Genomic DNA, 17,677 nt, shown 5'->3' on the forward strand with positions numbered 1-17,677 from the left:
TTCAAATCAGGCATTAGATAATAAACCTGCCACGGTGGGTAGCATTCTTATCTTGTTTATAAATAGCCACTCTGCTATCACACAGTACATTTGGTTGACTTAACTTGTGCACTAAACAAAGAAAGCAGAACTTTTGCTCCTATATAACAACAGTATGACACTTCTTCTTCAAAGTATCTTATACAAGCTCCCTTAATACCTCTCAAAAGCAAATAAAGACTTTCAGCAGAAGTTTTCCAGTGCAGATCTGGGACAAAAGCTTCCGTTTCCAGGTAGGTAAACCTCTTTCTTCTGATAACAAACAAACAAAAAAATTGTAAAGTGCACTAGTGCCAAGTCCACTTTGATGCATGTTGTATAACATCTTGAAATAATCCTATCAGTTTGTATAAGTGAGTTTCCGGTTAGTGCTAATAATGCAAAATTAAACAGAACTATGTTAGCTTTCATTATGTTTATTGCTTCCATTGAAATATGCAAAGCTCCATTGCAGACTCCCCCGTTAACTATGAATATTACAAAGGTGGGCTAATTCCTTACAAGGTAAAAGTGACAATTCTTCAGAACCTTGTGACATTTTCTTAATGTAATTCCATTATTTTCTGCTTGGGAAATTACTTCCTAATACTGTGCACTGAATTAAATATTTTACTTCTTTTTTGTTTATCAGATTGAGTTGGTGCAGCTTCAAAATATTCCCCCTCAGCTTGAGAAGGAGATGGAGAAGATTTCCTACAAAATTATGTATGGTTCATATATTTTGTCTACTAAAGTACTAAATATTGTTTTTGTAATCATACCTAAATAAAATGTTGGTTGAATACTCAATCAAGTAAAAGCAAACACAATCAAGTAAAAGCAAATGGATGTAATCCATTTACCTTGAAACAAATATTATGAATTGATTTCTATCAGAACTTTGCATACGTTTGGATGCAATGTGTCAAAATTCTGTGGGTTCAATGTAATACATTAGCTGTGCAACTCATCACAATTCAAAGAAAAAAATTGTAAGTAGGAATTGTTCTTCTTCAATAGCTATTGGGAGACTGGATTATTTACAAAATGTGAAGGATTTAGTCTAGTGTGAGCTATTTGCTCATTTTCTACCAGAATTAACTCAATGTTGTCAAGTTACATGTTTAAATCTGTTCTGTTCTCTTTTTGTAAATTAGCGAGTTAGTTGAATTATTTCGTATTGAAAATGTTACCTTCGCAAAAAAAGTTACCTTAATTAGAATCATTAATAACAAAAGGAATGGTTTATACATTACATAGCCAAATACAAAATAAATGTGTTTTTAAAACACTAGGCTTTTCAAATTGTAACTTCCTACTATTCAATAATTTGATGTTGATTAACAGTAGAAATGTCAGCCTTTACTAAGGTCATCATGTGTGAACCTGTTATTCCCTCCCGTTACAAAAGCACATCTTGCTGTGAGAAATTAACTTTTTAAAGATCTGTGGCGGCAAGATGGTGTTAGCGTGAACTCACGCCACTCAGCTGCTCACGCCAGCCACATCGACCATCGGCTATGCGCTCTGCGATACGATGCCTTTGTTGACCCGGAGGGTGCGCGGACTGCTTGTGATCGGACAGCATTTTCGGCCAGATACAGTTGAACCCCACACGGAGGTTGGTTTTGGCAGCAGCAGGAATATTTTGGGAGCTTTGAACATTGTTTCTTTCCTGGCTTGTACGGTTTGCCGTGTTGCCGATATCCTCCAGCTTCCTGTGACCTACTGATTTATCCGCGTGGAAGAACACAGCAGTATCGGCACAGGACCTGGACCATAATGACATGGGGTGCTAAAGCAGTAAAGACCAGCAAGACAAGAGCTGCTTTAGCCAGCGCCGACCCCGGAGACATCGGACCAGCGGAAAACCTTTCCAAAGGCAAGCGTGAGGTTAGTGTTAATAAGAAACCGACAGAGAGGCAGGGGGGAGGTGAAACACAAAAGGATGTAGCGGGATTGCAGCCCTCTGTTGCTAAATTGTTTTCTGGGCTAAGGGGCCACTCTCTGCTCAAGGGCTCACGGCTAATTCCACACTTCTCGCACTTCCTCCTGATAACGCCCCCGAAGGTTTGCTGCTGGCTGAATTAATTAACCCGGTCGGCGGTCTCCCAGCAAGGAATACTACCATGGGAGGGAAATCCTGTAGGACTGCAATCTGCTGAGATGGGGACTTTAAGCAGATCACAGGTAGCTATGGACAACCTGATAGGGCCTCCCTGTCCACATGTTGAGGGAGACATCGGGGGTTAACCACACAAGGAAATCTGGCATCTGTAACTCTCGTAACCCAAAACACCAAATGTGAACCGTACTCCATATCTGGTCAACCGCAAGGCGCTCCTAAACCCCCCCCCACAGCTGGCATTGATAATTACATTTGGGGTCTGGAAGCTGCCTCTGGTCCTCAGGTCCCATGGACTCCAGAAACATGTCCTGAAAATCTTTACTCTGTGTCAGACGGCTCTGGAACCTCCACAGATGAGGGTAGGCTAAATACAAGTGAGGACAATAGCGACGAAAGCTCACAGAAACAGGAACAGTGCAACACCCTAGGAAGGCAAGAAGTAAGGCTAAGAGACGCAGTCAGCTCAAATGGGACTACTGAGACTCACAAATATCCTACCCTCTCGATGATGATGACTCTCATACACCGCTCTGGGAGAGCCCAAAGAGAGCAACAGAAGACATAGCGGAACCCTCCTTGGCATCCATCCTAGCCTCTATAAAAGAACTCCAAGAGGAAGTTCGGGTGGACAATCGTGCAGCTAAAGGGGCTGCTAAAAAATTTCAAGGAGGCATGAGAAAATTGTGCAAAATTTGCACAGACATAAGCGACCACGTCACCATGGTCGAAGGCCTACTGAGATTCTGGAAACAGAAGTTTCTGTTGGAGGATCAAGGAACCTCCAACACTGCCTGTCTGTTCGATCTAATGAAAAAAATGCCAGTGCAGGAATAATCTTTGCTTACTCCGAATCCCAGAAGGAAAGGAGGGAGAAGATCCAAGAGGCTACATTGTGAGACTTCTACAAGAATCCTTCCCTGACCATACAAGTTGGAACTGGGACCATGAGGTACAGAGGGCACATTGCTTCCCTTTCAACTTGAGGCAACGGCGCGATGGCAGCAACTTTGCTGGAGAAAAACCAAGGGCGTTTCTGGTGTACTTTGGAAATTTTCATCTCAGGGAGCTTGTATACGATCAAGCCTGCCTTAACTCTCATAAGGAGTTCAATGGCGTAACCGTTTTTGCCAAATCTGACTTTTGCCATCAGACAGTAGAGCGAAGATGGCGCCTGCATTAGCAATTTCTCCTTTTCAACAGCCCGGAGCTCAAGTATATCTAATGAACCCTGCCAGACTGAAATTTGTCTTTAATGGGGCTTCTAAAATGTTTCTGTCCGAGATAAAGGCTGGTGAATACTTGGGAGAAATCTAGGTCAAAAAGGGCTTGAGTTAGAATAAAGGAATCTATTCCCCTGTTGTTTGGGGGGTGGGGAGGAGGGCCGAAAGGAGGAAAAAAGGGAAGAAGGAAAAACATTTATTTTTTTACAAATTCAATTTTTTTATCTTGCTTTTACTTTTTTTGCGGTTTTTTTCTTCACACTTTAATGTGTTTTTTTTGCTTTAACGATTTGCTCTCTCAAGACCCTTTAGCGTACCTATCTAACTCTTTTTTTGTAAGATACGAACACCCATAGCCGAAAATCTATATATCGCTTCAAGGCGTGGCTAAGGGTGGAGACTTCTCCTAAGTACCATCATTCAGGTTTTTCCTAATTGCTCTATGATAGTGGGTGGGGGAGGGTTGGGGAGGGGAGGGTGGGAAATTGCTTTAAGATGGCTGAATCGAGGACACTTTTTTTTGGCACTTAGCTATTTTCTAAGACTCTTGTTAAAATGAATGAACGCATGAAGTTGAACGCCTTGAAAGGCCTAAAATATGTCAAAAAAGGGGGGAAATTTGCACAAAAAGAGCACTAAGACAAGGATAACTTTAAGGTTTTTTTTTTTTGGTTCACATACTCGACAACACTAAATGACTAAGATAAATACTCTCAGAATCATCTCAGTCAACATTTGTGAACTGGATGAACCTGTGAAGAGACAAAAAGTATCACAGGGCTTGCGCTCCTTGGGGGCTGATATAGTCGCCCTCCAAGAAACGCATATAGAGGGCTCACAGAAACACTTATTGAATTCACTGGGGTAGGTTTCATGTTCAATAACAGATTACCTTTAAGACCTGTTTGAGTGAGATCTGACTCTCTGGGCAGATGGGTAATCGCAGAGTGCCATTTGCCCCCTAACTTTTTTTAACTTTGTGTTCCATCTACGGGAGTAATACAGACGACTCTGGGATTATCAACTGGATTTCTGGGGAACTAGCCCACTGCCTTACCCCCCCAATCATTATTTGCTGCAACCTCAATATCAACCTGCCCTGTAGCTGGAAAGCGGATGATAAGTGGACTTATAATGGTAGGAAGCCCCATGTATACCAAGCAATAATTAACCTAGTTCAAACTCATGGGTTTAGTGATGTCTGGGCCAGTCTAAATTCTACTCTGCCAGGTTATACCTACTTTTCTGCCCCTCACCGGTCACTAGCAAGGTTAGATTACTTTTTGATTTCATCTTGTCGGCTTCGGGACTGCTCCATAGACATTGGTCCGCGTTTTATGCCGGAAAGCTCTTTCACAAGATGCAGGATATCAAACACATATGCAAGCTTGGGTTCAAGAATTTCTTGAGTTAAACATGGGGTCAGCTTCAATCACGACAGTCTGGGACACTTTACAGGTGGGTATCCGGGGAGAGACCCTTAGGTTTTCAATCAGGAAAAATAAGAAAGAAAAAGCCCGGATTTGTGAACTTCAGGAAAACTTAAAGAAGGCGGAAGAAAAACTCATTCGAACAGTTCAAACAGGTGGGGGAAACCGAACCGACTCACATTGAAGTGACAATAATCAAAGCTGATATTGTGTCAGTGTTCGCAGAGAAGGCTGCAGCTAAGTAGGCATAGACATGAGAAAAAAAACTATGAATGCAGTGAACTTATTGGCCATCACTTGGCTCTTAAAACTAGACAGCAGGTTACAGCTAGTGAAATACTGTCGATCCAACTTGCAACAGGAGAAGAAACTAGCAACGTGAGTAAAATCCAAGGGGGATTCCGAGAATTTTACTCTACTTTATACTCGGAGGAGAATAAGAGCCCAGCAGATGCAAGAGAAGCGGAGATCGCTAGATACCTAGAAGTCACCAGATCCCTACTGAGTTTGGAAAATCGTTACCTACTTGAGGACCCCCGGACCTGGGAAGAAATTGCTGAAGCCTTAGCCAGCCTACCACATGGAAAGGCCGCTGGGGTCGATTGCATCCCCGTCGAATTTTACACATTTTTCACCCCAAATAAAGTCAATCTTTACCTCTTTGGTAATATCCATCTTTAATGGGGCCTCCTCGCCCGCTTCCTGGTCCAATGCTAAAATCTCTATATTTCCCAAAAAAGATGAATCACCACTAGAAATGGGATCTTATAGGCCGATTACACTTATTAATTGTGACTCGAAAATATTTTCTAAAATCCTTGCAATTAGACTGTCCTCAGTAATCGAACCTCTAGTGTCAGAATGGCAACACGGGTTTATCCCCAAGAAAGGTACCACAGGACATATTCGGCGTGCTATTATCTTATCTTATCTTATTTGACGCAGCCCAGCTAACAGGAGACCCGATGTCGCTAATTTTACTAGATGCTGAAAAAAGCATTCAACCAGGTCTCCTGGCAGTTTCACTGGGGCGTTATGAGAAGAATGGGCTTTGAACCAAAGTTAACCCAAGCTATACAAGCTCTCTATCTCAACCTGGTAGCCAGGGTTTCAACAAATGGGAGGCTAACTAAACAATTCAAAATCTCTTGGGGCACTAGGCAAGGGTGCCCCTGTTCCCCCTTTCTTTTTGCACTATATATAGACCCCCGATCAAGAAAATAGAGAGCAATCCAGCTATTCAGGCAGTAAGCAGACTTGGGCGACACACTACAATCATGGCTTAGGCCGATGATCTGGCTGTAGTCACCCTAGAGCCTGAGAGTGCTATTTTAGCTTAGGCTGAAAATAGGGGTGGGTAACCCAATATACCCTTGCAGGCTTGGGCAGTAAAATTGTTTTAAGAAGAAGATTGCCAGCAAGGGATTTGTTTGAGGATCTGAGTTAGACAGTATAATGCAGTCTGTGTTAATTAGACTTAACAGCTGAATAAAAACAGCGACTGTTGAAAATCTTAAGAATCTGTCAGTCAGATACTATAGAAACTACCACACTAGCCCCATAGAAATGTAATGATTTGGACAGATTCAACAACAAACTTGTGTTATCTGGCAATGAATACAGGTTAAACACAAGAGTGCCCACTTTTGCGACTAGAGTTCATCAACATCTTGGCTCTCTACTTTGTAAACAGCGGTCCGACGCTGCAACGATTCCCTACTTCCTGGTCGCCATTCTCGAGGGCGAGGTGCGCCACGAGACACGCCCACCTCGGTTGGCCACGCCCCCTCACCATTGCTATAAATAGTGCGCGCAGCTCTAAGGCGCGACACTGATACTGACGAGCGACTCCTGAGGCGGAAGCCGGGAGCGCAAAAGCTTTTTAAAATTTGTTGTGATACTCTGTTTTTAAAACTTACCAAGCTTCTTGCACTTCCTTCGCACTTTGTAAACAGCGGTCCGACGCTGCAACGATTCCCTACTTCCTGGTCGCCATTCTCGAGGGCGAGGTGCGCCACGAGACACGCCCACCTCGGTTGGCCACACTTCGGTTGGCCACACCCCCTCCAACGCCCCCTCCCCCCATTATAAAGCATGTGCCTTGGCAGGAAGCGCAGCGGACGAGCGCAGCGGGCGCGACGATTGCGCGCCGAAGGCGCGCTTAAGGCAAGCTCGTCTGCGCTCGTCCGCGACCGGCCGGGGCTAGGGGCATGCCACTCTGCCCGCCTTACCAGCTATTCCTCTCCCCAACTTCGTTGCCTCCAGGGCCCTTGGCCACTACCTGCCTCAACTCATTCTCGCATTTTGTCTCTTGGCCTATCCCCTTCTGCCTCTTCGATTATCCCTTTCCCCCAACCTACCCCTTCTCCTCCTTCTAGAGGTAGCATCACTCCTGTTGCCCCCAGAACCCTTACGGCTATCTATTTAAATACTAGGTCTGCAGTAGCTCATGCCCATGAGCTCTCTGTTCTACTGGATCTTCAGGCCCCCGACTTGCTATTCCTAACGGAAACATGGTTCTGCGATGACTCCCTCCCTGTCCTCTTGGCTACACTTCCAACGCCATATTACGCGATCCGCGCTGATCGCTTAAATGGCAGAGCCGGGGGCGGGGTGGCGGTCATTGCTCGAACCGACCTCCCATTCCAAACCTTATCCCTACCAGATATTGCTACTACGGAGTATCTAGCCATCCGTACCACTTCCATCTCACCCCCACTTACCTGCATACTCATCTATCGTCCCCCTCAATCCCCGCTATCATTTCTCACGGACTTTCTAGAAGTCTTAGCTACAGCTACAGTTAACAATTCTTCCATTTTGCTCTTGGGTGATTTTAATTTTTGGCCCTCTGACCCAGCGGAATGTTCATCTTCCAAAGAATTTTCAGAAACTCTTCACTCTCTTAATTTCATTTCTCATATTCACTCTCCAGCCCACATCAAGGGTCATACACTTGACCAGATTTGGTCTCTTAATTGCCCAGTAGAGTCCCCTTCTGTCTTGCCCTGCACTTGGTCTGACCATCATTTGATTTCTTTTTCTCTCCCCATCCACCCCCAGGTCAAACCCTCACTCCCAAAAAACATCTGGGTGCGAGCATGGGGCCGAGTGGACCCGGATAGTCTAGTTTCCTCACTTGCCACTTCCCTTCCCTCTCTGGAAAACCTGCCTACTCACTCCCAGATCACAGCCATCGGTCAATGGCTCTCTACAGGTAGTGACTCTGTTGCCCCCCTGAAGCGGGTCTCTACCAAACGAGAGAAGGATGCCAATAAGTGGTTCAACCAAGATCTTAAAACCACTAAACTAGCAGTCCGCCGCGCGGAGCGAGCCTGAAGGAAAAATTATTGCCCACTTTTGCGACTAGAGTTCATCAACATCTTGGCTCTCTACAAAAAAAACATCTTGGAGGCGAAAACCATCTACTTTTCCTCCAAAATACTCGCAGCTGAAAACAAATCGAAGGAAATCTTTTCGATTATCCATAACTTGGCATTCTCGGACAGAACCTCCCTCAAACCTACCCCTTCACTGGATCTCTGTCACTCCCTCAATCACTTCTTTATCCAAAAAATTGCTATTATCAAAGCCAATATCCCCGCTCCTTCCCCTTCCTTTGTGGACCCACAGTGCCCTCCCCCCAAGGCACATCTCACTGCCTTTCCACCTCTTACTCAAGAATCTCTGACTGCCATAATCCCACTTGTCAAATCTGGTTCCCCTCTGGATCCCTGCCCGGCCCATATTCTTCGTCACATCTTCCTTAGCTGTTCTGACCCCCCTCTCCACGCTCTTAATAGTTCTCTTTCTCAGGGCGTGGTACCTGAATCACTTAAATCTGCCATCATCGTCCCCATATTGAAAAAGCCGGGCGCTGATCCCTCAGTTCCAGCCAATTTCCGTCCCATCTCTCTCCTGCCGTTTCTGGCGAAAGTTCTCGAGCGCCATGTTACTTCTGCCTTGAGCTCTTTCGTGGAGAAGAACGGGGTCCTTGCCCCCCGCCAGGCTGGGTTTCGCCCCGCACACTCTACGGAGTCCGTAGTACTTTCGGTCCTTGACAACCTCAGGGAGGGTATGGACACCAATCAACCTCAGGCCTTAGTCCTCCTCGATCTCTCAGCCGCTTTTGACACGGTGGATCATTCCATCCTGCTCTCCCGTGTCAGGGCGGCGGGGATCGGGGGTACGGCTCTGGTCTGGCTGTCCTCCTTCCTGAGGGACCGCACCCAGGCTGTCCGCCTGGGTGACTTCACTGCGGACTTCCGTAATGTTCAGTGCGGGGTTCCCCAAGGCTCCTCCCTTTCCCCCCTCCTATTCAACCTATACATTTCCCCTCTTATTTTTTCACTGCAACAAATGGAGGTCGCCGTATTTAATTATGCGGACGACCTCCAGCTTGTCTTTAACCTCTCTTCTTCCCCTGACTCTGCTCTCAACTTTCAAACCATCATGATCCACATCCGGGACTGGATGAACCACAATCATCTCAAACTCAACCCAGACAAAACAGAGCTGGTGTTGACGGGTGGTTCATCCAGCCCCTGGTCCCCCTTCTTTTGGCCCCCTTCCCTTGGTCCCCCGCCTGTCCCCTCGACCTCAGTAAAAACTCTTGGCATCAAGCTTAACTCCCAACTCACCCTTCACTCCCAGGTCAGCTCTGTGGTTTCCTCTTCCTTTCTGGCACTACGTACCATACGCAAGGTGTCCCGTTTTTTTTCATTTGATGCACTTAAACTGATTACCCTTGCCATGGTCGTGTCCCGCCTGGATTACGGCAACGCCCTATATGCAGGTATTCCTGCATATAGTCTTCGGCGGTTGCAGCAGATCCAAAACCAGGCGGCGCGCCTGGTGTTTAAACTCCCTAAGTCCCATCATGTCACTCCCCTTCTGAAATCCCTACACTGGCTCCCGGTCTGTGCCCGTGTCCAGTTCAAGCTTGCCTCTATCACTTTTCAGGCTCGACTGGGCACGGCCCCGGCTTTCATTTCATCTGAAATTATTCCCTATGTTCCCACTAGGGAACTGCGGTCCTCTACCCTATCACTTCTCACGGTCCCACGGTTCCGGAGGAAGAAATGGGGAGGCTCTAAGTTCGCGACCCTCGCCCCGATCTTCTGGAACTCACTGCCTTTGGAGCTCAGAGCCTCTACCTCGTACCTACTGTTCCGGAAACAGCTCAAGGCACATCTTTTTGCAAAATTTCTTAACTAACTCCCCCAGCTTCTCCCCCCATGTTTAGCTCTCTGTCAGTCTAGCGCCATGAAACCGCTGGTGTACGTGCGCTGTATAAATATTTTTAAATAGAAATAGAAATAGAAAGAGTATAAGTAAAGCAACACGAAAGGATTAATTTTTTGAAAAAATTATTTTTATATTGAAATAAATCATCAATGTAAATCAAGGGTGTACAGTTGTAAACAATTGCATGTGTTTCTAATGTAAATGGAGATGAAGAAAACAATCCATAAATACAAAAGAAAGCAATCCAGTCAGGAATACATTAAATTAAATTGGCTTCTTTCCAGGATGGTAAATTGGAAGCCAGGTGTAAAACAAGAAGAGAGACTTGGATTGAAGAGTCGACGTTTCGGTCTCAGTGGAATAATCCAGAGACCATCATCAGGACAAAAGAATGATGCAATAAGGATGACCCCTATAAAAAACATATTTAAAATTAGCAATAGGTCCTAGAACGTGTTGCTGTCATGAAAGGACAGTTATGAAACATATATTTACATATATAACATTTATGCACATTTAGGTGAATTGCATGCAGAAGGTGCAGTCTAACAAATTGGTCAGTGTGGTGACCATATAGGTGACTGACAGGCATGTGTAGTTGCATTAAATACAATGTGCAATTTCGGATAATTATTTACAAGGCTTCAACTGGTAAGTATGGAAGCAGAAAAGTTGACTCATGAAGCATGTTTCAAAAGATACACAGGTAGGTACACTTACTTATTTCATTAATGAAACAAAGCTGTAGTTGGAATCATGTAGAGTATGAAAACTTCATTGTCTGTGGAGAGTGGAAGGATACCACAAATAAGCTACAGAGATGGTTGAGGAGGTTATTAATTAATTGGAGTGGGTTTCAGCTAAGGTAAGGAAACCTATTTACCTTAAGGCAGCTATGGGTCTGCCCCGGAGCAGAATCCAAATAATCAAGGCAGGAGCGATTTAGAACTTGAATAAACCTGTGGTTTCAATCTCAATGTTCGAGATGGCTGTAAGGAATACAACATCAAGGATTTAATGTCAAATAAGAAAACTAAGTGAAAAATCATATTGCTGCTGCTGTAGATATATGATGGCTCAATGATGTCTCAAGTATATTATGTGGCCACTTAATGGTATTTATTTATTTGAGGCGATACCCAAAGCAGTGCAGCTAAAAAATAGTGCAGATAAAAACGTACATACAGACGTTTGTGTGACACAATGGTTAGAAAGTTGGGTCTATTTGAGGTGACTGAAGGGAATACACCATGGGTATTTCGGCATGGAAAGCATGCATTCACCTTAGGTAATAGTTTATACAACAAGCGTTAAAAAGGGGCATAAAACGTGGGATACGTATGGTGTTGAAAACCATGTGTTAAAGTATACAGCAAGTTATTGCCGTGGACAAAGTGGTCGCATGGCGTGCAGCAATGCGTTCTGCTGGAAAAACACCATCTGTTACACATAGCGCCTAACGCTGCCTAGTTAGAAAAATAGCCGTGGGGTTACATTACAATTTCGGAAGACATGGCATCCAGATAAAGAAAGTCAATGCTAATGACTTATAGAATTACACAACACGCTATGCTCTTAGGAGAGTCGAAGCGGTGCGAAGCTAAAGAATGAAACTGACGCGGCGGAGTTCGGACTTACTTCTGTAGCGATTTGCAGGAACCCAGCGTCTCTTCTGTAACCAATCAGAGGGGAGCTAAAACAACGCTGCCACACATGCGAATATATAGCGGTGGTTAATTGGGTGGCCTGATCACGTGGTGTGGGACGACTTGGAAACTGAGGAAATAAACCGAAATGGTCGCCATCTTATAGTGGCTATATCGGTATAATGCCTCAATGGAAACCCACGTAGTGGTTTGTTGTAATGTGGGATAATCGATTTAGAATGATTTGAGTCAGGTAATTTGCACATCGATTTATGCCTCAATATGAACCCACATAGAGGTTTGGTGCAATATAAGACAATTGGTTTGGTTAATTTGCACATATAAAAGTATTTGTTTAGAAACGAATTTGAATACCAAAAGGGTTATTAATAATGAATGGACTTATGGGTCAGTTGATTTGAACATGTGTGGAACCAAAGTAACGTATAGGTTACTAATCATAGATGGATCGAGTCAATGGGTTTTAACACGTGCGGAGCATGGCATTGATTAGGATAGATAACAAAACATTGACCCCTGTCGCCTTATATGCGCGCACATTCTATTTAACACAATCATGTATGAACATGAAAATATGTAACTTTGGTGTCAGCTGTTGATTCACAACATAGGGTACATATATAGCAAAATACAAAGGTCTTGTTTATATAGACATGTTGTATTGATGTCAAACAGTAATTTACAAAATAAGGTACATGGAGCCAAAAGGTACATAGAGACAATACAGAAAGTCATTCTCTAACATGGAGTGCTCACATGTTATTGAGTATACCAGAGTTTCAGGTGAGACACGCTAAAGTGTGCCACTCAGTGGATGAATTCAAACCAATTTTTACGCTGTTTGCGAGCTCTATCCATTGGTTTTCCTTAAGGGTCAGCAGTCTATCGACATTTGTTTGCCTGATGGTAGATTTGACTACTTCAATGACCCACCACTTGATGTCAACCTCACTGTGTTTAAGTTGGACAAAGTGTTCAACCAGAGGTGCATTCTCTGTTTTGCACCTGACTCTGGATTGATGTTGTAAAATCCTTTGTTTAATCATTTGCGTAGTTTTTCCAATGTATATCATGCCACATGGGCACTCTATGCAGTAGATCACATTTTTCGTTCGGCAATTAGAGAAGTTTCTTATTTCATATGTCTTGCCATTCAAGTTGAATGTTTTGATGTTATCGGTCGTACAGCATGCGGTGCATTTGTTGCATTTGTAGTGGCCAGTTAACGGGGTCAATTGTCTCATGTTTTCAACTAAGTTTTGTTTGTCGTACTCATATGCGTGTACCAATCTATCCCGCAAATTGCGACCACGTTTGAATGAGAACAAGGGTTTCTCAGTGAGTTCTGGTAGCTCAGATAGTAGTGGCCAGTGTTTTAATATGACCTTTTTGAGTTGATTACTCTGGGTACCAAAGGTCGTGACACAGACCAACGGGTTGTTGTCGTTTTTAGTACGATTAGTGAGTAGCATGTCCCGGTTGTTGTACCATGCTCTCTTTAAAGATTGCTTGAGAAGTTTGTTTGGATAGCCCCTGGCGAGAAGTTTGTTTTTTAGAATCTTTGCCTCCAGGAAGTAGTCTGTTTTTTTGGTGCAATTTCTTCTTAGGCGAAGGAATTGCCCAAATGGAAGGCCATCCCTTAGGGCCTTCGGATGGTGACTATTGTATTTAAGGAGGGTGTTCCTTGACGTAGGTTTCGTGTATAGTGTGGTGTAAAGCGTGTTATTATCACCCACTTTCACAGTGATGTCCAGGAAGTTCATCTCTAGGTTGTTGCTCTCAAGGGTGAATGAGAGATTGGGATTTCGGTCATTCAGCCAGGTGTGAAAACTCAAAAGGAGATCTTTACTACCTTTCCAGATTAAAAAGACGTTGTCTATGTACCTAAGCCAACATGAAATGTTGGCCAGGTAGGGGTTCAGTGAATGATGGATGAATTTCTTTTCGAAATCGGCGACGTAGATGTTGGCAATGTCTGGGGCAAAAATAGCCCCCATCGCCACCCCCTTGAGTTGTTGATAGTATGTTTTCTCAAACAAGAAAAAGTTTTCACATAGGGGTATTTTGATGCAATCCAGTATGAAGCTAGTTGGTACTTCATGTGGTCTGATGCGGCTATCTAGAAGATCTTCTAGAATGGCCAATACCTCAAGTTGGGGGATGTTGGTGTAGAGGCTTTCTATGTCCATAGTTACCAACAGTTCTTCGTCCGGATTGTAGTGATGGTTTTCCAATTTGTTGATGACAGATGTGGTATCTTTGATATAGGTGTCTGACTCTATGGCAAAGGGTCGTATGAAATGGTCTGAATATTCAGCGAGGGGTTTTAATATCGAGTTACACCCCAACACTATAGGTCTCCCTGGTGGTTCAGTGGTGCTCTTGTGTACTTTTGGGAGAATGTATAATGCCGGTGTTGTGGGTGCTTTATTTACCAAGTACATTGCTTCTTTTTCACAAAGCCATCCTCCTTCTAAACCTTGCTGGCTTAAAGACGAAATTTCTTTATGAAGTCTGATTGTTGGATTACCAGGTAGTCGTTTGTAGTTATCACTGACCGAGAGTTGTTTCAGAACTTCCGTTCTGTAGGCAACCTTGTCCCAAAGGACAATGCCTCCCCCTTTGTCTGCGGGTTTAATCAGAGTATTTGGCATTGATTCGAGGGCTTTGAGAGCTGTTAGTTCGTTTTTGCTAAGATTGTTTCTAGCAAAGGGCATTTGTTTGAATAGATTCTCTATTTCGATTAGAACTGCTTGTTCAAAGGTCAGAATTTCTTTAGCCACCATGTTGTTGGGGGGAAAGAAAGTTGAAGGTGGATGTAGACCTGTGACGTTTATTTCCATTGTGGATGTTTTGTCGCTGAAAAAGTGTTTCAGTCTAACAGTTCTGAAGAATCTGTATAGTTCCAGTTTCGTTTGAAACTGATTGTTCCTGTTGGTGGGAACAAAAGATAAACCAGCAGACAGGACTTTTAACTCTGGTTCTGTCAGTACATGTTTCGAGATGCGCGCATATAAGGCGACAGGGGTCAATGTTTTGTTATCTATCCTAATCAATGCCATGCTCCGCACGTGTTAAAACCCATTGACTCGATCCATCTATGATTAGTAACCTATACGTTACTTTGGTTCCACACATGTTACAATCAACTGACCCATAAGTCCATTCATTATTAATAACCCTTTTGGTATTCAAATTCGTTTCTAAACAAATACTTTTATATGTGCAAATTAACCAAACCAATTGTCTTATATTGCACCAAACCTCTATGTGGGTTCATATTGAGGCATAAATCGATGTGCAAATTACCTGACTCAAATCATTCTAAATCGATTATCCCACATTACAACAAACCACTACGTGGGTTTCCATTGAGGCATTATACCGATATAGCCACTATAAGATGGCGACCATTTCGGTTTATTTCCTCAGTTTCCAAGTCGTCCCACACCACGTGATCAGGCCACCCAATTAACCACTGCTATATATTCGCATGTGTGGCAGCGTTGTTTTAGCTCCCCTCTGATTGGTTACAGAAGAGACGCTGGGTTCCTGCAAATCGCTACAGAAGTAAGTCCGAACTCCGCCGCGTCAGTTTCATTCTTTAGCTTCGCACCGCTTCGACTCTCCTAAGAGCATAGCGTGTTGTGTAATTCTATAAGTCATTAGCATTGACTTTCTTTATCTGGATGCCATGTCTTCCGAAATTGTAATGTAACCCCACGGCTATTTTTCTAACTAGGCAGCGTTAGGCGCTATGTGTAACAGATGGTGTTTTTCCAGCAGAACGCATTGCTGCACGCCATGCGACCACTTTGTCCACGGCAATAACTTGCTGTATACTTTAACACATGGTTTTCAACACCATACGCATCCCACGTTTTATGCCCCTTTTTAACGCTTGTTGTATAAACTATTACCTAAGGTGAATGCATGCTTTCCATGCCGAAATACCCATGGTGTATTCCCTTCAGTCACCTCAAATAGACACAACTTTCTAACCATTGTGTCACACAAACGTCTGTATGTACGTTTTTATCTGCACTATTTTTTAGCTGCACTGCTTTGGGTATCGCCTCAAATAAATAAATACCATTAAGTGGCCACATAATATACTTGAGACATCATTGAGCCATCATATATCTACAGCAGCAGCAATATGATTTTTCACTTAGTTTTCTTATTTGACATTAAATCCTTGATGTTGTATTCCTTACAGCCATCTCGAACATTGAGATTGAAACCACAGGTTTATTCAAGTTCTAAATCGCTCCTGCCTTGATTATTTGGATTCTGCTCCGGGGCAGACCCATAGCTGCCTTAAGGTAAATAGGTGTTCGAGGCATATGGGCTGCAGATGGTACATTATGAATAGATCGCCATCTGGTGTTGGGCTCGGATGATTGCACTTTGTTTTTCTCTTGGAGAGTCTTTTGTATGTTGGTGACTCCTCCCTTAGTTGGTAGGGCGCATGGGCATCGGCTCCATCCTTAGATTGTTTTTTTCCGCCATCGGGTTCGGATGAAGATCGAGACGCTCCAGATCAACTTCAGAAGAAAGTGATTTTTCGGCGCGTATTCCCTTTCCAATTCGACGGTATTGTTAGCGAACGCGTTCTTTTCCATTCCGACGCGTTATGCATTCAAAATAGAAGAGAAAAACTTAGATCTACGTCGAAGAACAGGAGACCTTTCTCGACGCAGTCAAGCCCGGAGTCCATGGAAAGGACTCCATTCAAAAAATGTCCATCGTGTGGTGCTAAGTTCCCACACAAGGACCTACACGAGGTGTGCAACCTCTGTCTATCGCCTGAACACGAATCCAGGGACTGCGAAGCCTGCGCAGCATTCTCCTCCAAGCTAACGATTAGAAATCGTCGAGCTTGAAGACACGAGGCTTCCAGAATGCAGGCGGAGGCAATCCCGGAGCTGTTCGGAGACGAACAAATCGAGGAAGAAGAGGACCAGTCGGGGTCGGAAGGGGACCAGTCGGAGGTTGAAGAACTCTTCGAGCAACAAACCGTGAGTGACGACGTCCCCTTACCGAAAAACCGACCCCGTGCGGTAACGACCCCGCCCTCGGGCCCGGTCAAACCGCTGAAAAAAGTTTCCGACGCCCCGCCTTCGGGCCCGGCAACGAAACCGAAACTGAAACCGAAACACTCGGAATCCCACCATGTCGGATCCGAGAAAAGGGCATCATCGACTTCGACACCGAGGCTGAATACAAAGGAGAGCTCGGTATCGAAACATTCCATGTCGAAAAAGAAATATGATGTATCGCCCAAAAGACACTCGATACCCAAAAAGTCGGAATCGAGCAGACATTCGGTGTCGAAAACAGAAAGATCTGAAGATCGAAAACAAAAACAGCTCTCGGAACCAGGACCCTCGGTACCGATTCAAGAGCAACAAACAGATCCCAAACAAAAGATCTTGTTTATTGACCCACAGACTGGGAAAGTGGTCACGAAGAAGAGAAAGAGTGAACAGGCAGAAGATAAACCTCTTCCTTCAAAAAAGAGAACAATGGGGACGAACATAACTCCTCCTGCTTCTCCTCGTCCTAGAGACACACCCTCTTCTCCTATTCCTCACAATAGGCCACATATTCCTACACCCTCCACACCAAGACCAGCTACACCTCAGTCAGATGTAGACAGTGATATAGGGGAGGGAGAACCTCAAGGGGATGACGAATCTATCCAAGATGAGGAAGATCCATGGGAAAATTACGATGTAGGGTCAGATGAGGACAACGACCCAGAGCTATACCCCTCAAAGCCTTCACCACCTGATGATAACACAGGTTTTGTGCAGCTCATTAATAGGGCAGCAAAATATCACAAACTAGATATGCACACAGAACCTCAGATAGAGGATTTCTTGTTAGAGACTCTACCTAGTGCACAGAGAACATCAGGTACTCTTCCTATGCTAAAGGGTCTTCTCACTCACACAGAAGAAA

At 44.2% G+C, this 17,677-nt stretch overlaps 1 protein-coding gene across 2 annotated transcripts in view; it reads left to right on the top strand.

The window, feature by feature from the left end:
• CCDC146 (coiled-coil domain containing 146) overlaps nt 1–17,677 on the top strand; it is a 1,211,813-nt gene that overhangs the window by 697,814 nt on the left and 496,322 nt on the right. For both annotated transcript variants that reach the window (XM_086967356.1, XM_086967357.1), the window contains one exon: nt 671–744. In XM_086967356.1, coding sequence (XP_086823482.1) covers nt 671–744 — 74 coding nt within the window. The remainder of the gene's footprint in view (nt 1–670; nt 745–17,677) is intronic.

This window comes from Lissotriton vulgaris, chromosome 1_1 (genome assembly GCF_964263255.1).
Source record: "Lissotriton vulgaris chromosome 1_1, aLisVul1.2, whole genome shotgun sequence".
Taxonomy (NCBI): Eukaryota; Metazoa; Chordata; class Amphibia; order Caudata; family Salamandridae; genus Lissotriton; species Lissotriton vulgaris.